General features: G+C 36.6%; 1 protein-coding gene across 6 annotated transcripts in view; it reads left to right on the forward strand.

Moving 5' to 3' along the window:
- Positions 1-4,854: 4,854 nt before the first annotated feature.
- The window catches only part of LOC127875922 (uncharacterized), a 35,170-nt gene continuing 12,758 nt past the window's right edge, over positions 4,855-27,266 (forward strand). The window contains exons 1-4 of one of the 6 annotated variants that reach the window (XM_052420674.1): positions 4,855-4,950; positions 20,795-21,206; positions 24,400-24,435; positions 25,587-25,904. In XM_052420674.1, coding sequence (XP_052276634.1) covers positions 20,858-21,206; positions 24,400-24,435; positions 25,587-25,904 — 703 coding nt within the window. In that variant the 5' untranslated portion in view covers positions 4,855-4,950; positions 20,795-20,857. Of the gene's footprint in view, positions 4,951-5,142; positions 5,287-15,742; positions 16,138-20,257; positions 20,548-20,794; positions 21,207-24,247; positions 24,263-24,399; positions 24,436-25,586; positions 25,905-27,266 lie in introns of those variants that run through there. The other 5 variants (XM_052420672.1, XM_052420675.1, XM_052420676.1 and 2 more) reach the window with 5 other exon arrangements.

The following is a 27,266-nucleotide window of genomic DNA, read 5'->3' on the forward strand; positions in this document are numbered from 1 at the left end:
AACATTTATTTTCAGTAAGTCGCGTTGTCATGTGACGTGGCATGGAAGGGCTATTGTCGATATTGTCTATATCACTAACAATTTGTTTTATCCATGCATGTAACATAGCAGGTTTGTATCACAGGTGGTTAGCGTGTGGCTATGATATTAATTAGTGAAAACATCATTTTGAATGATAAATAATCATATTATAACGAAAAATTAACTTTTCTGAAAAAAAAAATATTTCACTATCAAATATATATATAACAAGGTATGCAACTCAAAATCAGCCCAAAACGGGGTGCATCGCTTTGAACAGCCATATCTTCATAAATTTTGCAGCGATTTTCACGATCTCGGTCTTATTCAACGCAGAAATGAATTTCCTTTCTGGAAATGTATATGTCTTGCAATATTTTAACAAATGCTGGGTCAACTTTTAAGAAATAACACGATACACAACACGCATGACCCAGTTGACAGTGATCATGCTTTCTTTAAGACTGAAATCTTCACGGAGTAAAGGGCAACTTCCCTACAAAGTTCATGTAGTTCGATACCATAATTCAATAAAACGTATGAAAAAAACATTATTACCGTTCTTGTCGTTACATTCTGCATCAAGACTAACTGTCCAGCGCCGTTTGAAACCTTTGTTTACATACATTTCAACTAACTGACATTTTAAACATACGAGTGATTTCATTGGTCCAATGCGGAGGTGTGTCTTTACAACTGGAGATTTCATTCATAAAGAATACATGATCACTGTCAACTGGGTCATGCGTGTTGTGTATCGTGTTATTTCTTAAAAGTTGACCCAGCATTTGTAAAAATATTGCAAGACATATACATTTCCAGAAAGGAAATTCATTTCTGCGTTGAATAAGACCGAGATCGTGAAAATCGCTGCACAATTGATGAAGATATGGCTGTTCAAAGCGATGCACCCCGTTTTGGGGTGATTTTGAGTTGCATACCTTGTTATATATATATTTGATAGTGATTTTTTTTTTTCAGAAAAGTTAATTTTTCGTTATAATATGATTATTTATCATTCAAAATGATGTTTTCACTAATTAATATCATAGCCACACGCTAACCACCTGTGGTTTGTATAGGTCCCTGAAAATAGTAAAAAAAAACGACTGTTACACAAAACTTACAAAGAAAATGCATTCTTTGTTTTGTAGATGAAGATGTGTTAAAGAATTTTAATTGTTTCGTGATTTTAAAAAACACCATGGCAACAATTGTGTCATATTCAGTAACTCATAATCATCATCATCCATTGACCGACTTAGCCGTTGTAGGGAAATTAGGGACGACGATAAAGAAATCCTCCTTCAGTCAGGTCTGTTGTGTGCCGCTGAGAGTAATTCATCCATGGTAAGTGATGTCCAATCTTTAACATTATCAATCCAGCTTTTCCGACAGGTTTTTCAGTCGGGCCCCCTGCAGCCCTTTAGTGAATAAAGGCCCGCGAGACTATGGAGGTAATGCCATCCTGCTGAAGAAGAACTGGGACCTAAAGAATGATCTCCCTGATGATGGCAGTGATAGAATAGTCGTCATGGAGATAACCGCAAATCCAGATATCTGCATTATCAGTGTATACTTACCTTGTCGGGGAAATAGCACCAAGGACAATTTCTGTAAGGTCATCTTAGAAATTGAGGAACTACTGGAGAAATACAGCGACACCCATGCACTCTTCATCTGTGGAGACTTCAACTCCTCGTTGTCTAGACAACCTCCCAATGACAGAGACCAAATTCTCAGAGATCTGGTAAGAAAGCATAATCTCCACACAGACTAGGATGGTGAGCCCACCTTCTTTCACGCAAGCGGCTAGCAATCGGCTGAGATAGATTACATCTTAAAAATACGCTGGCACGAGAGATCTCCTCCCCTGTAGTTACTGCTGGACAACATCACTCCAATGTATTAGATCACACTCCTGTCTCAACTGAAATAATGATCACCTTCCATGATAAAATAAATGACCTTATGACATGTCCTAAACCGAACCGGAGCAAGTGTAACAAAGATATTTATAGAGCCAGCCTTCGGCAATTAACCAAGCCTATAGGCTGCCAGGCAATATGCATCCCCGAGAGGGACATTGAGCAACTCAGGGTAGCACTCACACAAGCCACAGTCGCAAGCATACCCAGATTCAATCCTACAGCTAAGAAAAAAAAGAGGCCTCCCAAAGCTAGAGGACCAGACATCAAAGCTGCAGCAAGAATCGGTAAGCATGCGTGGTGGGTGTGGAAGTGTGACGGAGCACCCCGAGGGGACAGCCACCTAACAGCCGTAGAGATGAAAAAAACCAAGCGAAACCTTCGTAAAGCCCAAAGGAAATTCCATGCCGAGAAGAGGTGTAGTGACCTGGAAGACATCATGAATGCTACTGATGACACCACCTTCTATAAACTAGTCCGCCAGCAGAGATCCACAAGTAAGCATCTTACAAATTGCCTCCTGTATGAAGGAAGAAAACTAACTTCCCCTGAGGAAATCTCTGATGGATGGGACAAACACTTTGAGACGTTGGCAACACCAATAAACGATCAAAGATATGACCACTTTTATTTGAAACAAGCAACTGAATACAATCTTTAAGCACAATCAGATCCCAGATAGTCTGAAGAAAGGTGTAATAACCCCTGTACACAAGAAGGGGAGTCTGCAAAACCCTGATAACTACAGAGGGATTACTTAAACGTCCATTCTGCTCAAGATTGTGGAACTATCCTCAACGCTAGACACAGACCTGTTTTCTTGAAGACCCAGTTTCGCCTACAATCGGGATTCACGCGCGGCACTTCCTTCATCAAATCAGCGTTCCTAGTGTCGAAATGTCAACTCGAAGCCAAAAAAACCCAGCTGAACCTTATAACACTGGACACACGGAAAGCCTTTGACGTTGTTAACCACAATATCCTATTGCGCAACCTGATTTTAGATGGAATTTATCCAGCTGAATGGTTACTTCTTTGCAATATCTACTCAAACACAAGTTCATGTGTGAAGTGGCAGGGCCTATTGTCCGGGCAATTTAACATATGTCAAGGGGTGCGCCAGGGGGTGTCCTCTCCACAGAACATTACAAGAGATTCAACAACCCTCTACTCCTCAGTCGAGAAGAGAGATTTAGGGGAGCTAGCATTGGCCTAATTAACATACCGCATACTACTGGTGCGGACGACCTGTACTGTCCCACTCCAACTGGGAGATGAACCTCACGCTCAAAACAGTTGAAGAATTCAGTCGAAGACACAGGTATGACATCAACCTGTCAAAAAGCAGCTGCATCAGGGTTGACCCGAAAAGCCCCGACCCAAGTCCTGACTTTATACTTGAAGGCACTTGCATTCCACCAGATACGTCCACTACTAATCATGGAGTTTACCGAGACACCAAGTGTAAAGTGAACACGAAAGATAAAATAGAGCTAGGAAGACGTACAGCCTACTCGCTCATGGGAGCAGGCTTCAGTGGAAAGAGTGGACTGAAACAATCTGTAAAAGCCAACCTCTGGTCCACCTTCGTAGTACCTAGAATGTTATACGCCCTGGAGGTCCTACCCTACAGCCAGGCCGATCTCAAAGCCTTAGAAGCATTCCAATTGAAAACTTTAAAACAAGTGCAACATCTAGCAGACGGGACTTCCAACATTGCTGCCCTGTCTCTACTAGGTATTTTACCTATTCGAGCTCAATTACACAAAAATACACTTAATCTGTAGTACAGTATAATCCAGACACCAGGGACAGTTGAATACAAGGTGGCAGAGAGACAGCTGGTCATGAAATCGACAACAGATCTTAGTTTCTTCTCCAGTATCTGCAGACTGCTCCATACCTATAACCTACCGACAGCGTACATACTCTTCGAGAGCCCTCCTAGCAAAGAGGTGTGGAAAGCCAAACTAAACTGTGAGGTGGACCAGCATACCATTGCGACCTGGCAGGAAGAAATCAAGGAAAACCCTCTTTAAGGTACATCAATTCAGATGCCCTCTCGGTTGGGAAAACCCACTACCTGTACTCCTATGTGAGGCCAAACAGAATTGACATCCTAAGAGCAGAAACCAAAGCGAAGCTGTTAACAGGAACCTACACCTTACAAGCAAACAGAGCAGTCTTCAATCAATACGCTGTAAATCCAACTTGCACACTTTGCAACACGTACAGAACCTGAATGCAGAGAGCACTTTATAGCTAAGTGCCCCACGTATAATGGCAAGAGAGATAAATATAGAGCCATCTCGTTGAGTGCTTGAGTCTACACGGAAAAGAAGAACCGCTGGAGCTAGTGAACAACGCTGATAGCTTCACACAGCTGATCATTGATAGCACACATCCTAATGTCAACAAAGGACACATTCCCTCAGACAAGGAGATAGAAACCATAGAGTTGCTGTCCAGAGAGTACATCTGGAGTATCCATCTTCTTCGGTGCCGTGAGCTAGCAAAGGGGTCATGATATCCCTTTAAGGGTAATGCTAACGCATATCTGTCGCTATTCGCGATCTTATATTTTAATGTACTTGCTTTTAACTCTTAACTTTTACCATAATTATATGCGTTGGCTACGACCGGTACTATGCTTTTAAGCAAATATCGTCTTTTACTATTTACTGTACTTAATAGCGGCACACCAGACGAAAAAAAATTGTATATATCTATGTAATTGTGCTAATCCGTCGTTCCGTATTATACTTTAAGTCGGTGTACCAGATTCATTTTACATTTTATGGTGATGGACACTTTTTAACACCCGGCGACTTGATATAATGTACAAATGCATGTTTTTATCGTGTACGTATATATCTCTGTGATTGTGAGGATTCGTTCATTCAGAGCGACAGCATCAGACACTACCAGAGGCCGCCAACCTCAAACTACCAATGGCAGAACTACTAGATCTACACCTTGGGTACTCCGATAAGTCAACGGGGTAATCTTACAACAACAACAACAACAAGGCACACTAGCCTGATTTCATATCTGTTAGTGTGGTTGTTATTTTTAAGTATGTAGACGCCAGATTTAATACATGAAGATAAATGGGCGACACGAAATTACCACGCACGACAGGGCGCAGTCGAACCCACTGTGCGTCCGCTGCATACATTTTGTTGCTGCGTAACCCTGATACAATTCGGCATTATTTTTTATAATAACGGTGCTGATATAAACATTTCCCATTAAAATGGGACTAAGCAGTAACTGTGGACGCTAGTATCGTACAATTGTTTCTTTTCTATACATAGCCATTTACTGATCAAAATAGGTAAGTTGAATAAAATAATTACCTATGTTTAGAAACTGATATGCCATTTCTATATAACAGCGTTTGCATATTCTTTTCTGAAGACTTTTTTGCAAAAATCAAGTTTCTGCATGTTTTTGGCGCATTTTGGTAAGTTTAAACTAAATAATAAGATAATTTTTAACAAAATATTGGTAGGACGCTTTTGAATGTCATAAGAAGAGAATGCAATGATTTGAGCAAAACAATAAATATCTTTAAAAAAGATATACAGCGTTGATTGTTGTTGGAGTTGGTGAAAGGTAAAGAGTTTAATGAATGAGATCAAAGATAGTGCATGTCTTTTCTGTAGACTGTACAGTTCTTAGCTGCACTACACGGAGAACAGGATGTTACGCAGAGTTTTTGCGGCTTATTTTAAATTATTACATATTGCTTATCATATATCTATAGATACAAAAATGAAAAACAAAAGAAGAATGGAAGTGAAATTAAAACTTGTAAGTCAACCGGCAACACGCTAAGTATACATACATATTTTAAATATTTATACTCGCGTTCTTCGAACAAATCTGTTTAAGTGGTGTGTCCTGCATTGCTATTTGATTTGATTATTAACAGTATAGGGAATCATCGCGCTCATGCTTAACAAATTGGTCAAAATGGTTGAATAATGCTTGTTTAATTAATCAAAAATAATATTTATCATGGTATTGTTGAAAACACATTAAAAATCTATGATCGACCTACCATAGTTATATCGCCAAATATCTTCATTGAACATATTTCTGATCTAAATACAATTCCAGTTCACCTAGTTCACGCGATTGACCTTATCGCGATGACGTCACAAAAGGGGCAGTCCCTTAGCGACGGTGAAAACAATGCCCTAGATACGGTCAATTTACTATGCTGATTGAGCACCTCTGCTGATATTCGTCAATTGCATTCCTATTGGGAAGTCGATAGGTAATTAAATGTCCTGTAATTGGTGTTTAAAATGTCTTTTGACTATTATGAAGGGTTAGATTGCACTTCGAAAGCCCGATACAATCAGAAAATAAAACTTATTGGACTTAACAAATGTCGGTACAAATTCCAAGCTGGATGTTGGAAAAATGATAGGCCAAGTGGCCGATGATCGAGTACGGCGACATTCATGATTAACTTTCTCACTGAGACACCGGGTAAATTCGTTTATTCTGTAATAATGGGAGTATCCTTGAAGATGTTGATGTAATGTGTATTGTCGTTCTTTTCAGGGTTCATTCATCTTCGAACATTATAATTATATTTCTACTATGTCAATTTATCATGCTAATGTGAAGCTGTAAAATACGTAGGGACATGACTTACTGAAAGCCTTAGTTGTGTTCATTGTAATGAGTACGAGTGACAAATATTAAAATTAACACACATATATCTGTATAAATATTTGTTTTTCAAAACTTTTTTACCCCCGTTGCTGTCAAACGTAATTTCTTTTTTATGATGTCGATCATTTATTGTCGTAACATTAAATCTTAATAAGGAATGACGTCTTTTTAATTAACTGATACACGCTAAATACGTTACTTTGTTTTTTTACGTAAATTTTATAATTATTAAATACTTGAATAAATTAATCGGGCTAGTATCTTTACGGTGTAAATTTCTGATAATCTAAATTGGACATGACTTTATATTTGACCATATGTCACAATTTAATCTAATTTAAGCAACTGTTAAGTACATGGGCGTTAATTATTCATCCAAATGACTGCTTAATACTACCAGAAAGAGGAGACATGGTGGCATCTATCGTGTTAAATGACACTGTCTGGACCACCCAGTGTGGTTTATGACACCTTTTTGTCAGTTAAGTTTGGACAATATTTGATCAAAACGAGATAATCGGATTATGCAAAACAAAGGGGCAATTAAACACCAGAATACAAAAGCTTACACGATTTTAAGACTGATGCAAACAATCAAATGAAAAATATTGCATTTAATTTAATTAAATGTTTATTTAAGGTGTCGGCGTGTTTTATACAGCAATGGTATATTCAATTATTTCGGCATTAAAATTTGGCTTAAATGACTGCTCAGTATGACAAGAGATGACATAGAGGTATCATAAATTGTGTTTAATGACCACATGTGGTTTATGCAGAGCCCCAAGTATAGGTCCCCAGCTGGCTTTATGACACCGTGTTTTCTTTGTCTGGACAGTATCCGACCATAACGAGATAATCGGTTTGTGATGAAGAAAGGGGCATTCAAATACCTAACATGCGGAAACAAAAAGTGTCGAAATTGGTGTGAATTAAATAAAAACAATAACATTTATCATAAGAATTTATTTAATACGTAACAAGGTAATAAGGTAACAAATATAGAGGTTCAAATCAGCTACTATATGCTGCATATATTTAAAATTTATTGGTTGTTTGTTTTCATCCTTATTTGTGTTCGTTCATTAAATTAAATTTATTATGAAAGAATTTCTATTTCTGGGTATTTTTATTCTAAAAAATGGTCGCGAAGATGTGCCTTAACTTAAGAAAATTGCGAGCAGTGTTAAATATTTCAATGCAAATAAAATGGCGACAGCGCTTTTGTTTTCACCGTCGTCAAGGGGCATGTAACTCTAACTGAAGCAAGTGCCCGGATGTTGCGATAAGGTCAATAGCGCCTATATTATACAACGATCCATTTACTGGCCGCGAACTGACCCTGTTACCTTGCGGGTTGGAATGCAATGCATTAAAGAGAGGTCACGATTCCACTGCTGGAACGACAGCTTGTTTAAAACTTTATACTTTTACATGTTAAATGTTCAATTTCGAAAACAATTTAAAATGGTTTCTGTCCAAAACGAATATCAGGATATGGAAAAATGATACTTTTATGAACTTAAATATACTAGTTCACAGACAGGAATATGGAAGTTATTACTCAATATGAGAACTTAGCCTTTAAGTACAAACGCTCTGGTGCAGACAATCCTCTGAATATAAAGGGTGCACGCACAAACTGTATTGATGTCAACAGTTGAGTGTGAAACTGTTCTATCTATCAAGCCTTTTCATTAGAGATAAAATTGTTTCTTGCTGAGCACGCAGTAAAACAGTGTTACAAAGACGCAGACATGCTTCCAATGTTCTGGTGGTATGCTCAAATCAGCCTATGCAATAAATGAAGTGTATTCATTCGTATCTAGCTGAGGGAAATTTTTTATTGGACACTTACAAAGGTCAAGTAAGGTGAAAAGCTGACTTAGACAGCTACACCGAAAAAAAAATAATATTTGGTTAAAACATGTATTTTCAGTTGAGACAAAGCTTTAGCCTTTAGTAAATTGGGATCTTCACATTTTGTAGTTTGACCTTTGGGCTTCAAAATAGTACACACATTTATGTGTAATATGTGGATTCTGAGCTATTTTCAGTTTGGGGAATAATCAACGTGCATCTGTTTGGGGCTGAATCCATGTTGCGTCTTAGTATCTAATGCCAATTTCCTGTAATAGTATCAAAGTAATTTCACATGAACTTTGATTTTTTCTGATCAAACTTATATCAATATCATATGAAGACATTATTAATCCATTAAATGCAAGCAGCTACCACCACCTGCTAATTGCAATAATCATGTCTATAATTATCCCCACGCTTTTTGAAAAAAAGGTGGGGATATTGTGGTGATCTCCGCCGTCCGTCCGTCCGTCTGTCCGTCCGTCTGTCCGTCCGTCCTGGCCACTATCTCCTCCTACACTAAAAGCACTAGAACCTTGAAATTTACACACATGGTAGCTATGAGCATATGTGCGACGGTGCACTATTTGGAATTTTGATCTGACCCCTGGGTCAAAAGTTATAGGGGTTGGGGTGGGGCCGCGTCAGAAATTATCACTCATTTTTTTAGGTTATTTTACATTTACTTCTTTATTTCTACACCGATTCACTTCAAATTGATACTGGACCTCACCTATGACAATACGGTCAATCTCAACCATGCATGGCCCCATTCCCAAACCTGGGGCGCCCCGCCCACATAGGCCACACCCACTAAAAATTTCCATTTACTATAATTTTTTCATTTCTACACGGATTCACTTCAAATTGATACTGAACTTTTGTTATGACATTAGGGTCAATCTCAACTATGCATGGCCCCAATCCCAACCCTGGGGCGCCCGCCCACATAGGCCACACCCACCAAAAAAATCCATTTACTATAAAAAAAAAATTAGGTTATTTTACATTAACTTCTTCATTTCTACACTGATTCACTTCAAATTGATACTGAACCTCTCTTATGACAAAACGGTCAAACTCAACTATGCATGGCCCCGTTGCCAACCCTGGGGCGCCACGCCCACATAGACCACACCCGCCCAAAATTGCCTTTTACTATAATTTCTTCATTAATACACTGATTCACTTCAAATTGATACTGAACCTCTCTTATGACAATACGGTCAATCTCAACTATGCATGGCCCCATTACCAACCCTGGGGCACCCCGCCCACATAGGCCACACCCTCCCAAAATTGCCTTTTACTATAACTTCTTTATTTTTACACCCATTCACTTCTAATTGATACTGAACTTCTCTTATGACAATACAGTCAATCTCAACTATGCATGGCCCCATGATCAACCCTGGGGCGCCCTTGGGTCAAACATGCGGCGTGGGGATACGCGTCGGCCTCTGCCGCGCCATTTCTAGTTTTTGATTTGGTATAAAAGCGTTGCATGCCAATGTGTTATTGTAAAATACACCAAGGGTTTATGAATGGATTTTTTTTTGCATATGAGAACTTGACATATTTTTATATTTAGTGTAACTGAAGGAGCATTGTCCCATTATCCCTTTTTTTCTATGACAAAACTATAGTTTGTTCAATGATGGCTCGTTCGTTTAGTGAACATAATTAGGCTTGATTGATCCTTGTCGGCTTGGATACTACTTAACAGTATCCTGGGTACGGAAATTATACTAAAACAAGTTGTTTTTTTAAACCTTCAATTGGAAATTGAGTACTATTTGGAAAAAATTATACTTTTTCCATTGCGAATACGGGCCAAAGTTCAACAACAACAATAAACACACTGATGGCCTTAGTAATATGGAATAATATGACAATTATTAATGCATTGTGTATGTCAAAACAGATTTATTTGTACTGTACCAACTTTAATAATCATTACTGGAAAGTAGCTATCATTTCAATAAAACTGTTATTAATTTAAAAAAACAACAACATGCAATGCATGAAAAAGTGAAAGTCATGTACACATAACATAGTCCTATTTTCGTGCAGATTATGCTTGTATTAATAATTTTACATCCAGATCAGTTTTAGTAAACAAATAGTATTACTTCTGTTTATCATAAAACAATTTAACACTGGCTAATAATACAGTTATAATCAAATCAGCACTTTAAGGGTTTAATTAGTTTTTCCCAAATCAGTGGACTTTTTAGGGAAAAAGAATCCCAAACCTGAAATTCTATTTTTTTCCCAAAATTGCAAGAAAAAATCCTCCACATGGACATAAAAGGTTAAATTTAGTCATAAAGCATTTTGTCAGGGCTGTTACTTTCATTAATCAGTTTAAAAACAACTTATCACAAATTAGGAGACTGTTTGTCACGTGTATCAACCGTCGCCCTGCTTCAAAGGTCAAGGTCACACTTACAGGTCAAAAGTCAAATTTAGTTTTAAAATAGCTTGCTTTTTTTATATGATTTGAGTTTTGAGGCAAAAAGGATTTTGAGTGCATCTATGTCCTATAAGTAACTGTAAATACTAAGGGATTGATTTTTAGTCATCATTGTAGTTAATATAAAAAAGTCAGCAGTTTGTCTCAGACAATTTTAGTTTTTATTCATTAACTCATTGATGACTTAACTACATCTGTGGGCGTAATATGTGCTGTTTCATCATGTTTACTACTAAAACAATAATAACATTGTTTTTTCCAGCCATTTATTATGCCCCCTTCGAAGAAGAGGGGGTATATTGCTTTGCTCATGTCGGTCTGTCGGTCCGTCCACCAGGTGGTTGTCAGACGATAACTCAAGAACGCTTGGGCCTAGGATCATGAAACTTCATAGGTACATTGATCATGACTCGTAGATGACCCCATAGATTTTGAGGTCACTAGGTCAAAGGTCAAGGTCACAGTGACCAGAAATAGTAAATTGGTTTTTGAATGATAACTCAAGAATGCATACGCCTAGGATCATGAAACTTCTTGGGTAGATTGATCATGACTTGCAGATGACCCCTATTGATTTTGAGGTCACTAGGTCAAAGGTCAAGGTCACGTTGATCCCAAATAGTAAAATGGTTTCCGGATGATAACTCAAGAACGCATACGCCTAGGATCATGAAACTTCATGGGTAGATTGATCATGACTCCCAGATGACCCCTATTGATTTTGAGGTCACTAGGTCAAAGGTCAAGGTCACGGTGACCCGAAATAGTAAAATGGTTTTTGGATGATAACTCAAGAACGCATACGCCTAGGATCATGAAACTTCATAGGTAGATTGATCATTACTTGCAGATGACCCCTATTGATTTTGAGGTCACAAGGTCAAAGGTCAAGGTCACGGTGACCTGAAATAGTAAAATGATTTTCGTATGATAACTCGAGAACGCTTTTGCCTAGGATCATGACACTTCATAGGTACATTGATCGTGACCCGCAGATGACCCCTATTGATTTTCAGGTCACTAGGTCAAAGGTCAAGGTCACAGTGACAAAAATAGTATTCACACAATGGCTGCCACTACAACGGACAGCCCATATGGGGGGCATGCATGTTTTACAAACAGCCCTTGTTTGTGATGCTTTAATGTAAAACATAATTCTGTCATTCAGTTAACAGTTTTTAATGACCGGTATGCAAGAAAATCTGATATGTAATGATTAAACTCAAAATCTGCATAAGGGTAATTAAGCAGATTTTTACTACCTGGTGTATTGATAGAACAAAAGTGATTAATGCATGACATAATGAGATGTGAGAGTGAAAGAACTCCAATTTTCCTTACGTTAGTGTCATATACAAGCACTGATAGTATAAAAAATATACATTTTGTCAAAATTGTGTACATTACTGCGCATATGTACATGAATTGGAAACTGATAGTAGCCCACTAGAATGTTTGCTCAAATAATGTTTCTGGGGTCAAAATTGGTCATACAGGGACCGCCAGCTGGCATTTTCATGGTATATTTACGGGTCAGTTAATCAGACCCATTCCCAAACTGAAATTAATTTTAAAAAATCCCAATTTGATTCTTTTTCCCAATTCACCCCCACCCCCAACAAAATACATCAATAAATGTTTTAGAAAGAAGTGTCTAATGATTATTATATCTCAGTTTTATTTCAATTATATATAACAAATTATATAGATATAATGTATATGATTTTGTTCTCCCAATAAGTAATTAACATTTTTATAAAGAGTTATATTAAATTAGTTTTTCCCCAGCCAGTATACTTTTCACACAAAAAAATCCCAATCCTGAAAATGATTTTTTTCCCCAAAATGGCAAGGAAAACGCCTGCCCAGGAGTCTTATAATTTATAATAAATAATTTATTTAGATTTATAAAGAACAATTATAACTTTTCACATTATCTTCTCTTTAACTGCTAGGTCTAGAATATTTTGCATGCAACTTCCCATAGTATTTCTCTACAAAATTGTTCAAATTATGCCCCAGTTGTGTAAACTGGCCAAACCCTGGAGCATATGGTACATATAGACTAATTAGGCAAAACCACTTCATTAAAAGGAGTTTGTTTAAAAAGGTGGTGGTAGTAGTTTTTTTGCAATAATGGTAGTCAGGGCTCAATTGTAAGTTTTTTTGCCACACAGACATTTTTGCGATTGATTTATTTACCAACTCGCACAAATTCATCTCTACTAGCAATTACAGTCAGCCTAGTGAATTACTCCCTTTCGACAAAGTTTATATATATTTCTTCTACAAATTGTCCTTTAGCTGCAGTTTTCTAGTGTAGTATTTACATTTGAGCAATTATACCAACTCCTTTAGGTTAATCATAAAACCAAGCCCACTTTTATTCTGGTAGGAGCTACTGCACACTGTTTATATACACTGTAACTCCAATATAGTGCGGCACATTTATAACGCTGTGTCCAATATAGCGCGGGGGGTCCTTGGATCCCATTTTTTCTTCAACCTTCCATTTCTGATTCAAATCCATGTTATGCAACTTCATGTATTTTCTGAAAATTCAAAGAAGCAGGCGATCACAGCTTGCTACATGTAGCTTTATCCGTCTGTTTAACTGATTTTAATCCATTAGAGGTTAAACGACACTCGACAGCTAATTGGTTCTAATCTGTTGTGTAATGTCAATAAAGGTGTGAAAACTCGTGAGTCTGTGTTTATAACATGTTGTCCCTATCAGAGCGGTTCTGTGCACTAATTTCAATAAGGCAAGTGCAAGTGGAATAATGATCAAATTAAAGTTATTTAAAACGATTACCTGTTTATGTTTTGTATTTATTGTGTATTGTATTTCATTGGATAAACTATGGCTGTGTAAGTGTGTTATTGTTTTTTTTAATGCTATACATGCTTGATAAATGAAAAGATCTTTGTGTATGTTTAATGTTTCACTACGTATACGAAAAATAAATTAAAAAACCCTGACGATTTATTTACATGCTAACGCAGTGTAATGGTAAACAGAAATGCACTTCAATTTTTGCAATTTTTTTATCAGAAAGTCCACGGAAAGCACGTTTTTTACATGATGCGTATGACGCAATAAAACATTAATTTGTACATAAATCCTATTGCATTCAATCTAAATTTAAATTCGCTCGTCCCATGAAAGCTGTGTCCCATAATGCACTGTACTATTTTTTCTGAAAAATGGCGTAGGCATATGAATTTGTGTATGAAATTCGTAAACATATTTCTTGTCATAAATGTTTAACATTATTTTTTCGTAAGTGATGTTGTAATTATATTGGATTATCGGATAAATGTGCACATTAGAAAAGCGGTATGTTTACTGTTATCGTTCGATTCGGTTTATATGCATGTATTTGCTTATGACAACAACCATGACAATACACAGGACCTATATTATAGGCTATACTATACCTGTTTTTATTGCCCCCTTAAATAAATAAGCTCAAAACTTATAACGCTGTCTGCAGAGCTCCAGATAAGAGGCGTATCTGCGTATTTACGCATTGAAAAAATAAAAAAACGCATTAAAAATCGGCCCAGTACGTAACGAAACGCAATACAAATATTGGTACGTATTTTAAATCTATTAAAGTGCGTAACCGGTTTAACCAATAATCCAGTTGAGTTTTTATTGTAAGTTAACCTTTGAATCAAAAGTAAGTCAATCAAAATACGCTTGCAATAAAATTGCGGCCCATCATGTTTGTGGATCAAAAAAGGGACGTTTTAAGCGACCATTTTCTTTGTCAGTTTTCCACGGAAATGGAAAATACCCCCTCAATATTCCTAAATACCCTTTATGGCTGAAACAAAGGAGTAAAATATGCTTTAACAATAATATCAGGGGGTGAAATACCCTTTAGACTAAATCCTTATCTGGAGCTCTGGCTGTCCGTTTATAACGCTGTTGCGTGGCTTGAACCCCGTCATCCACGTTATATTGCAGTTACAGTGTAGTTAGAAATGTTTTTTTCTCAAAAATCCTAACACAGGTGAGCGCTTTAGCCTCAGGGCCGGATCCAGAGAGGACTCAGTTGGGGGGGCACAAGAGTTGTTGTGCATATCTAGGGGGGGTCCGGGGGAAAATTTTTGGTTCCTAGATCGTCTGTGGTGCGTTTTGGGGCTATTTCCTGAGCAAAATAAAGACTATTTTTATACTTTATAATGGTGCTTTCAACATAAAGAAGTATAAGAAAATGCTGTGTATAAATAATGTTAATTTTTTATTTCCAATTGTGATCGGCATTCAATTGTTCAACAAGTAACAAATACAAACAAACAAAAATATCACAATTTTCAAACTGTTATCAGGAAAATGTACAAGCTATCACTCTCTTTAACTTAACACAAGTCATTGTCTTTATTGCTAAAATCAGACTCCAAAATACAAGGCAGTTTCATTTTTCTTGGATTCTGTCTTTCAAATTGCTTGACAATGTCACTAACATTCACATCAATGTCCCTGTGCACTGACATCAGACACAGACCAGTGAGTCTTTCTTCCCCCATTGTTGAACGACAGCTTGTTTTTACATTCCCTAACGTTGAAATGCTCCTTTCGCATTCACAGCTTTTCACTGGAAATGTTGCTGCAATTTATGCAGCACTTAATGTTGAAGGGGGATTGGGATCATTTACCCACTTACACCTCCAGCACTCAATGTCTGCCTGAAGTGTTCCTGGTGAAGGGAGGTCATCTAAGTAGTACTCCAGACTGGTGTTGTCCAGGTCCTGTCTTACTGATGGAATAAGGAGGAGTGCAGAAGAAGCCCTCTCATGAAGCGTTGTGAAACGCTCACTAAACTGCTGCAGCAGGTGGTCCAGAAATGGAATGGTTAAAACCGTCTTGTAGTATGTTTCTGGAGTGTCTGCTGGGATGTTGTTTCGTTGTGTCTGTCTGCCAGTCATCGCCTTGGGATTGAAGGGTCCACTCTGACAGCTTTGGCTACAACCACAGCCTCCTCATACAGACAGCCATGAAATTTAGATTTAGATTTAGATTTTGCATCTTTCCAGTCCCTGAAAGGGCTGTTGGTTAGAGCACCACGAGTTCCATCTGAGAAGGCCACACAATATCTACAGAATGCCCCATCTGTCTTTGCACTGTACACAAGACCAGGATACAAAGTGAGCCAATTTTGAACAAAACTTCTGTTCTTAGAACCAAATTTTGTGGCTGGAAATGTTGCTGGCATTGGCCAAAATGTAGTTAAAAGCGCAAACCTTTGATGTAGGGGGCTGGCAGCTTTAACCTCACTTGAGCTGGTTGGTTGGCTCTTACAGTCATGTTCATGATGTGTTCTGAAACAAAAAAAAGTGTTGTTAGAAATGCAAAATTCAGTTAAATTTACTTTGCAAATATATTAATTTTCAAAATATTTAATTATACTGTTGGTCCGATTATTATTTCAATAACCATTGTTTATAATAAGCGTGATAAAATATGTATGTTATTAATTGAAAACTCAAATGCTGAAAAAAGTGCATAAAATATTCAATAAAGTTCAATTACTGTCATAAAAATAATTTCTACAATGCTTATATAGAGCAGAACATGCATATTTAATTGAATTGTCTTATTTATCATACTATCAGTATAAAGAAAGTTGTTAATAAATTTAAACTTTTTGTTCTTTCATTGCAATATTTTAGAGTTAAAAATTTAACAAACTGAATAAACGTAATGCAATTAACGGATTATAATACCAAAATATTTTTTTAATTAATTCTCACCTTAGGCTCAATAACTTTGGCTCCGAGTCTGTCTCTGTGTTTTTTGTTTTTTTGGATGGACCAAAAAATCGATCCAGCGTTGTTGCCTTTCGCTTCATTGTGATGAAGACAATGCTGTGAAACGCTGTATTATATACCGCAAGAAACGTCTCCATATATAACGTCCCCATGGTTATGACAATACACTGTTAATTGTTATACTTGCCTTCAAAACAACGTTCAAGATCAACCAGACGCTTATTGAATGTAAATGACAGACGCTCACTGTTATCTAGACGCTTTAAATCTACGGCCGCAAAGAGTTTTTGCTACGGTGATAATTGAGTGTTAACGTATAAAAGGTGCCCCCTGTGGATAGTAGACGGTAAGGTTGTTAAGATAAAAAGCAGGGAGGGGAGGCACTTCCTTTGTCGGAAATCGGGGAAATCAGAACATCTGGCCATGTTGGTTTCACAAACACACACAAATATTTTTTTTGTCTTCAGCCCCTCGTGCCCCCCCGGTAAATCCGTGCCTGAGCCTGACCCTCTTGTATGAATGAATAAGATGTAATTTACTCAAAAATGGTGAAAATGGTAATTTAACATCACTGAAAAGTGTGTACAAGATTATTTGGAAGATCAAAGTACTGACAGTACTGGTGTGACGATGCTTTTGAAAAGGATGGATATAAAAGCATCAATTTAAGTTTATCTACATCTCCACAATTGTGTTTGTGGGTACGAACATTTTGGGTACGAAAAAAACGGGTACGAACATTTTGGGTTAAAAAATTATGCCCCAAAAAATTGGGTATGAAAACAAAATTCTGGAGTACGGGGAAGTAGTACCCGTGGGGAACTTTACTCATTCAGCGAAACTGGGAGGCGGGTTACATTCTGGATCAAATATAACAAGAAATACGTTAATTATACACGTTTTCATTCGCAATTTATTTACAGAATCACGACAAATGTCAAATACAATACAGAAAATGCATAGTTGTTTCATTGATTTATAAACATATAATGGATTGAATATAACCGATTTAAAATTAACGTTTTCAATCTATTATGAAATCTTTTCCCCAGAATATGCTGTCCTATTTATAGCTGTGCTTCCTTTACCTTTATCAACGATAATCAGCGAGGTATGCCGATTAGAAAAATCGAGCTATCTCAATTAGACTGGCTCGGTCTTTTACATAGGTCGCCATTGTGAAGATTTTTTTTCATGGAATGATAACTTAGACGAGCTGCTTCGCAGCATCGTCAAAAAATGGCAGGAGTAAAGATACATCATTTTCCCTATTATAACCTTCAAATATATAGACTGGATGATATTGGGTTTTGTTTGAATCAACAGACAAAATATTGTTTAATGATCATCTATTGTTGAATGATTAAATGTCAGGAGTACAGATGTGTGTTATCAAATTACTCATGATCCATAAACATGATTCCTATTCATCTCTACCCATGACAATGGATTATTTAATTTAACAACATGATATTTTTCATGGTATTTTTCATTTAATGAAGTTTCTTCATAGCAAAAATCTAGTTTAGGCAGCAGTGATTTTTATGTTCCCCACTATAGTAGTGGGGGACATATTGTTTTTGCCCTGTCTGTTGGTTGGTTGGTTGGTCTGTTGGTCTGTTTGCGCCAACTTTAACATTTGCAATAACTTTTGCAATATTGAAGATAGCAACTTGATATTTGGCATGCATATGTATCTCATGGAGCTGCACATTTTGAGTGGTGAAAGCTCAAGGTCAAGGTCATCCTTCAAGGTCAAAGGTCAAATATATGGGTCAAAATCACTAATTTAATGTACACTTTTGCAGTATTTCAATATTCAAGATAGCAACTTGATATTTGGCATGCATGTGTATCTCATGGAGCTGCACATTTTGAGTGGTGAAAGGTCAAGGTCAAGGTCATCCTTCAAGGTCAGAGGTCAAATATATGTGGCCAAAATCGCTCATTTTATGAGTACTTTTGCAATATTGAAGATAGCAACTTGATATTTGACATGCATGTGTATCTCATGGAGCTGCACATTTTGAGTGGTGAAAGGTCAAGGTCAAGGTCATTCTTCAAGGTCAGAGGTCAAATATATGTGGCCCAAATCGCTTATTTTATGAATACTTTTGCAATATTGAAGATAGCAACTTGATATTTGGCATGCATGTGTATCTCATGGAGCTGCACATTTTGAGTGGTGAAAGGTCAAGGTCAAGGTCATTCTTCAAGGTCAGAGGTCAAATATATGTGGCCCAAATCGCTTATTTTATGAATACTTTTGCAATATTGAAGATAGCAACTTGATATTTGGCATGCATGTGTATCTCATGGAGCTGCACTTTTTGAGTGGTGAAAGGTCAAAGTCAAGGTCATCCTTCAAGGTCAAACGTCATATAGGGGGACATTGTGTTTCACAAACGCATCTTGTTTTTGCTAAAAATTACCACCGATTTTCGGCTGCTTCCCAATCGCAAAAATCAACGTTTTTTCCCAAAAAGCAGACCAAAATTTCCCAAAAAAGCCAAATTTCCAAAAAAAAAAAATTTTTTTTTTTTAAGAAAGTGTCTTTTATGACTTATGATTTCTTAAGTCTATATCTCAACTTTTTAATTAAACATCCTTCAAAATATATACCTTTAATATAGTCCTTTTTGTCGATAAATAATTCCCAAAGTTGCCACTTTTATCAATTAAAACAATCACAATTTGACCAGACTCCTTTTCCCAAAATGGCTAGAAAAACCCCTGAACATGCACATAAAAACAATTTTAATTCTGTTACTTATAAACATATTTATAATGCTATATTTTTCCTAATTTCATGGTTTATCGCTCTATTTTTCCCAATTTCATGGTTTATCGCGCCAATTTTCCCAATTCAAATGGCACAGGCTGTAACAAATAAAAGCAAAAACAAATCACTGGGCAGAAAGTTCTGTCCCTGATTAGCCTGTGCAGACTGCACAGGCTTGTTTGGGAAGACCATTTTAATATGCACATGCATTAAGCATTGTTTTCTCAGAGCAAGGCTACAATGTATCAATTCTTAAATAAGCTCCAAATGCAGTGAAAACAACAATTATTGCAATGTTCATTGTTACACTGATAAGCTAGAACATTTCTTCAAAACATGTATTGTTTGTTCAGTAGATTCTCTAACTTATAGAGCCTCCTTCAACTCCTTGGAGAGGCTCTCAATGTTTTATTGTGGAAAACACTTTCAAATTAGCTCAATCTTTGTGACACGACTCTCTTATCAGGGACTTATTTACTGTTCGATAGGACTCATTGATTTTGGGTGTTGTAAATTTGCATTTTTTTCTCTTGTTTGGTTAACAACTTGATTTATTGGTAAAGAATTTGTAGTGATATTGGTGTAAATGATTAATTGGATGGTAATGGTGAAAATAGGTTTATGATATTATAAAATGATTCTCATTTATCATTTATTATATTTATATTATTTTTGCATGCTGAAATAAGCTTTATATTGACAGACTCTAGAAAATGTAAATAATAATATTAGTTATCTTAACTTGAGTAATTTATCTGTAATGTTCACAGCATAATATCAGTATGTTTGCTTTGCAAACAAATCCACCATAGGACTCTTTTTGGATTTCGTCACATTCTATGCGGCTCTCTTTTGTTTGTGTTGGGATCAAAGTTGGTCAATGAAAAGGCAGTTGCTAGAATACATGGGGTTATGTGCTTTTCAAGTAAGCTGTGAGATTGAATGTTATCAATGTAGAGATTTCGAAAATTTGTATCAAAAGTTTAATGGGTGGAAATTAGAAGGTAAGAAATATATTTTCATAATGGACAGCACTAACACTGCTTTAAAAACAGAATGCTTGAATTGGAAGGTACCTTTTTTATAACAGTTCATCAGGCAGATAACTTTATTTTATTTTTATCCAATATTTTGGTAAATTTGAGGAAAATAATGCCTAGAATTATTAATTATGATGCCAAATTCTAAAGAAGCTTTAACGAAATAATCTCTTCTGTGTTCAATGTATTTATTATATATTTTTTATTACAGGTATTTCAAGTGAACTCAAAACATTTTAATGAAGTCAACAAGTTATCTTCAGATTGTATAACCATGGCAAACACAAAGCTACCATCCACCATTGGCGCTCCAAAATCGCAATACAAGATTCGCTGTACGCCGGGATCAGTACTCATTGGTGACCGAGAGTTTCTGTCAGCTACCGATGCTCTTGAAGCTTATCTCAGTCAATATGATCCACTGGGATTTGCAAATCAGCCTGTCTACAAGCGCACTGTTAATGACCTTTTGACCCCTAAGTCGACCCTGCACATGACCGCTGAAAGGTCATTGGAGACTGGGGTCAGGGCAACTGGAACAGAGATGCGATTGGCCGATCAGAAAGATGCCATTAACGAGTCCTTATTAAAGATGAAGAAATCTGTGGCTTTAAAAGCAGAAGGTATGTTTTTTAATAATTCATACATGTTTTTATTGACCTAAATTTCCACATTGAAATTGTTATGTGTTATGTGTGGAATGTAATGTATTGTTATATATTAGTATGTGCACTGAGGTCCAAACTGGCCATACCCCAGTGGTCACCTGGGCCCTTATTCACCAATCCATTCTAACACTTAAGAATAAAGAATAGAATTAGAACAAAGAAGAATACGTCCAGCGTTTGAATATAAACAGGCTACCACTGATGTTTATGTCATTAAGACAATGTTCTACATGAAGAATGTTGTAAATAGAGATCTTAACGCAAGGTGAAACTAAAAAATACAGCAATTCTTGAATATTCCATTTTAAAGAATATTCTTTATTCTTAGACTCAAGTGTAAGAATTGTTTGGTGAATACGAGCCCAGTTTTACGTAGACACAGGCCTTTTCCGCTCCATTTTGGGAAAACAACACCATGGATTTTTGGAAAATTTGTGTCGTGAAAACCCCCATTTGGGGAAAAAAAATAATCGCAAAACTAGCTCAATTGGGAAAAATAATCGCATGTAAATAGTGTTTCTTATATTTCAAAGAAGCTGGTAAATAAGGACTATTTTGATAGAATATTATTAAAATTTTACAAAATATTATAAATATGTGTGATAAGTGCAGGGTTTTTTATTTGATTTTGGGGAAAGGGCCTGGACTTTTTAGAGGGGAAAATAATCACGCGAAACGCTGGATTATGGGAAAAATAAGGAAAGTCTTAAATTATCATATTTTACTGTTTTTAAAACAAATTCAAGGCAACAGATAATTTAATTATGCAAATTTTTCTATTTTCTACACTGGATCAGGTTAACTTATATATTTAAAGGTTTAAAAAAAAAATAACAAAAATTTGTTTTTTGGAATTGGGAATTTTTTTTTCAATTGGGAAAAAAAACAACCAGATTTGAATTGGGAATGGGGCCGATATTCGGACCCATGGCATAGGGCGGAAAAGGCCTTCAGACATATAATAGACTTAAAAATCCACTTGTCTGAAATTTCAAAGCCCATTTCTTTCATATTTTTGGTACGTAGTATTTAGAAGTTGTCTACAAATTTTATTGAAATTATGCCATTTGGGCCAAATGATTCTTTGTTATGGGTGTCACTAGTTTTACATTGACTGTTTTTGGACAACCTTTTTAAATCTTCTTGACAAGTCTGAAACTGCAAAGCTTCCATATTTGGTATGTAGTTTCAACTAGAGGGTTATCTACAAAACGTTTGTTCAAATCTTGCCTTTGAGGTCAAAGCAAACCACGCCTCAGATGTCACATTTTTATACCCCCACAAACGAAGTTTAAGGGGGTATATAGGAGTGAACTTGTCTGTCTGTCGGTCGGTCTGTCGGTCTGTCTGTCGGTCCGTATTAAGTGTCCCCTCTCTAATTCAAGTAGTTTTCATCCGATCTTCACCAAACTTGGTCAGAAGTTGTATCTACATGATGTCTAGGCCAAGTTCGAACATGGGCCTTGCTAGGTCAAAAACTAGGTCACGGGGTCACTAAGTGCGTTTTAAACATTCAGCATGTTGTCCGCTCTCTAATTCAAGTAGTTTTCATCCAATCTTCACCAAACTTGGTCAGAAGTTTTATGGAGATGATCTTCGAGCTAAGTTCGAACATGGGCCTTGCTGGGTCAAAAACTAGGTCACGGGGTCACTAGTGCATTTTTTAACATTCAGCATGGTGTCCTCTCTCTTATTCAAGTAGTTTTCATCCGATCTTCACCAAACTTGGTCAGAAGTTTTATCTACATGATCTGAAGGCCAAGTTCGAACATCAGGGCCATGCCAGATCAAAAACTAGGTCACAGGGTCACTTAATACGTTTTACACATTGAGCATGGTGTCCGCTCTCTATTTCAAGTAGTTTAAATCCGATCTTCACCGCACTTGGTCAGAAGTTGTAACTAGATGATGTGTAGGTCAAGTTCGAACATGGGCCATGCCGGGTCAAACACTAGGTCACGGGGTCACTTAGTGTGTTTAAAACCTCACCAAAATTGGTCAGAAGTTGTATCTTAATAATGTTTAGGGCAAGTTTGAATATGGGTCATGCCGGGTCAAAAACAAGGTCACGGGGTCACTTAGTGCGTTTTAAACATCACAATGTTGTCCGCTCTCTAATTCAAGTAGTTTTCATCCAAGCCTCACCAATCTTGGTCACAAGTTTTATCTAAATGATCTCTAGGACATGTTTGAGCATGGGCCATTCCGGGCCTAAAACTAGGTCACAGGGTCACTTAGTGCATTTTTTAACATTCAGCATGGTGTCCGCTCTCTAATTCAAGTAGTTTACATCCGATCTTCACCAAACTTGGTCAGAATTTTTATGGAGATGATCTTAAGGCCAAGTTAGAACATGGGCCTTTTTTAACTAGGTCAAGGGGTCACTTAGTGCGTTTTAAAAATTGAGCATGGTGTCCGCTGTTTTTTGTGAAGATGAAATGCAAAATATTATGTGTCAATGCGGCATGTGGGGGTATTCGTCACATCTGTGACAAAGCTCTAGTTTATATAGACAATGTAGGAAAATAACTTTTAAAATCTCCGCAACAACAAGGCCCAGAGCATTGTAATATTAGTTTGTAACATCAAATAGCAGTTCTCCACAAAGTTTGTTCAAATTATGTTCCATAAAATGGTTAAAATGGTATTTCCCAATGTTTCATATTTTTAATATATATACATAATTAACAAAATGAATTGAAAAATCTAGATAAGGACACCGCCTATTGGTTCAATATTTTGTATATTACATCAGATATGGGTTCTCTAATAAGGTTAATCTAATGGTGAAATAGGCCACACCCGTGTCATGGTATAAAATATTTTAAATAGATTTCTGTCGTCAAAAGTAGCCCCAAACCAAAGGTTTGGAATGTTATACCAATGAGTGACATTTTCTTACGTAAAGTTTGAGGATCCTCAGGGACCTCTAGTTATTAAGGTATTTGATACTACTTTAAAAGTAATCTTTCTTTAAAGAGTTTTCTATTTTTCAGATATGAAGAATGGTTGTATGTTTAACTCCTCTGTTTAACTCCTCATAAAAAAATGTGTTGTTAATGCACAATCTTTATCTTCAACACAGCTAGTATAATACAATTTTCTTATTCTTAGTAACCTTAGCTCTGTACATCTTCAATTAAAATAGAAAAGAAAAACAAAATTCGTAGGACTAAACAGCGTGGTAAGTACGGCAACATGTTCTTGGTTTAGGGGCATGGACATGATAGAGGTAACATTGGTAAAACACAAAATGTAAACGATAATATTTTGCATGATAATTTGACATGCTTATTTTCAACGAAATGCACATTGTTTGCACAGTTCTGTTTTCAAAACTATACATAAGAAATTACATGAACATAAATGCAATCATACTGGCATAATAAATCCATGTCAATTTTAGTATAACTTCATTCAGCTACATGTTGTTTGATACCAGTTACTGTCCTTTTAAAGAACTCGGCCTATTGTTATTTGTAATTGGGCTCAAAGTTACACACACTGTCATTTTGCTGATTGGCTGGATATCATAAGTGGCTGGGGATAAACACTGCAAATCAGTATTGCACTATTGTTAAAATGAGCCTTGCTCTGGGAAAACGGGGCTTATTGCATGTGCGTGAAGTATCTTTCAAGATTAGCCTGTGCAGTATGCACGTGCTTATCAGGTATGACACTTTCTGCTTTTATGGTATTTTTCATTCAAAGGAAGTTTCTTAGCTAAAATCCAGTTCAGGCGGAAAGTGTCCTGATTAGCCGTGTGTACTGCACTGGCTAATCTGTTATGACATATTACACACATACATAAGCCGTGTGTACTGCACTGGCTAATCTGTTATGGCACATTACACACATACATTTCGTCCCCTTTTCCCTGAGCCTAGCTCATATTGTTAAGTGTTCACTTTGGGCTGTTTGTTGCTTTCTTTAATTGCAAAAAGTATCACCCACACTGTTGGCTGCATTTATACATTCACATATTTAAATATGGGATATGCATGTGTTTTCTTCTTTCATTAAGTGTCAGTATATATGAAAGTAATGTGTTTTAAACAAGTAAACCCTCTGAAAATGTAAATTATATATAAATTGAATGTTTAAAAACAAAACAAAATGAAATTCAGTTTCTCCAGAATTAAAAAGATATTGAATGATTATTTGTTAATTTTATAAAAATTAATGTAATAAAAATTATAAAATGTTAGAAAATTACACAGGAAAGTGTAACAAAAATTAAAAAAAATCATTAAAAAAAATATGCATATAAAACAAACATGATATATCCTAATACATATTTTGTTATAAAGCAAACCAAAACCTTACCTGTTACAGTGGAGGAAGCATTGAATAAATCCCAGGAGTTAATACGCCAGATCAACTCAGACGACTTTGCAAAGAAAACTGACTGCCCAAGCGATATCGGGAGCCTCACCACAGACATCCTGGTATCGATGAACCCTGCTGAGGGCTACACTGACCCAGGGGCGTTGGATGGAGCCCCACCGCCGTGGAAGAGCAAGCACATATACGGGTACAAGAGGCCAAGGGCTCGACGCTCCAAGACTTTGAGCAGTCTGCAGATCGCTCACGATATGATGGGTCTTACAGACCCTGTGCCCAATCAGAGCTTCACAGCACAGCCTAGCAGCGGTATGATCCAGGCAACTGTCTCAGCGGAAAGCGTCCTCCCTGATAAGCCTGTGCAGACTGCACAGGCTAATATGGGACGACACTTTAAGCTCATGCATAAAGCCCCCAAGGCTCAATTCATGCTGTAATCTTCCTAGGCTCCGTATAAGTCATAAACTTGTTGACTTTTCACCGCAAAAATTGAATTTTGAGGTTTGAAACTGGCTTATGAGTCTGTACACAAGATTATTGAAAAAATCTTTGTAATGTTAATGGTGTATTACACACTATGATCCTCATTTTGGTTCTCAATAGTACTGTTATTTGATTGTTTATATCTGAAAAACACTTTTTGTGAATGTAGGATATTAAATAACAACAACACTAGAGGTTATTTTAAAGCTAAAAATGTATTTGTCTTTCAAATGTATTTTTATGCCCCCGGATCGAAAGATCGGGGGTATATTGTTTTTGGCCTGTCTGTGACAGTCTGTCTGTCATTCATTCATTGTGTGTTTCCCAAAACTTTAACCTTGGTTAAAGTTTGATAACTTTGGCAATATTGAAGATAGCAACTTAATATTTGGCATGCATGTGTATCTCATGGAGCTTCACATTTGAAGTGGTGAAAGGTCAAGGTCATCCTTCAAGGTCAAAAGTCAAATATATGGCTTCAAAGCGGCGTAAAAGCTTTAACCTTGGTCATAGCTTTTGCAATATTGAAGATAGCAACTTTATATTTGGCATGCATGTGTATCTCATGGAGCTGCACATTTTGAGTGGCGAAAGGTCAAGGTCATCCTTCAAGGTCAAAGGTTAAATTTATGGCTTCAAAGCGGCACAATAGGGGGCATTGTGTTTCTGACAAATACATCTCTTGTTCACTTAGTTATGCTTTTAATATTCACACATTTTGAAATTAAGTGTAAAATATAATGTATTTAATAGGGATGTGAACACATATTTGAAAATCGACTAAATATTAGAATACAAAATTCATGTTCAAATCATCATTTTTAGGCAAACTTCCAAAGAATGTGTAAGTGCAAAGTGGCTTTTTTTTCAATTCAGATGACTTTAATGTATCAGTAATTGTTAGGATATTAGGCTGTCATCAATTGATGAGATGATAATTGCAGTACAGGAGTGTATCAGGAAAGGAATGGTGTCTTTATGGGTTTCACATGGCAATTTTCATAGGTGTTATAATTATCTTTTGACTAAGACAATTGACATGTTATTGACAGTTCAGCGTCTTGCAATTAAGACAATAGAGGCAACACAACTTGCGTTAACTGAAAATTGCCAATTGTGTTGATTGCTTTATCCATGTATTAAATCCATGATTATCTAAACAAAATTAAGTTACTCAAATATCAACCA

The sequence above is a fragment of the Dreissena polymorpha genome, chromosome 4 (assembly GCF_020536995.1).
Source record: "Dreissena polymorpha isolate Duluth1 chromosome 4, UMN_Dpol_1.0, whole genome shotgun sequence".
Taxonomy (NCBI): domain Eukaryota; kingdom Metazoa; phylum Mollusca; class Bivalvia; order Myida; family Dreissenidae; genus Dreissena; species Dreissena polymorpha.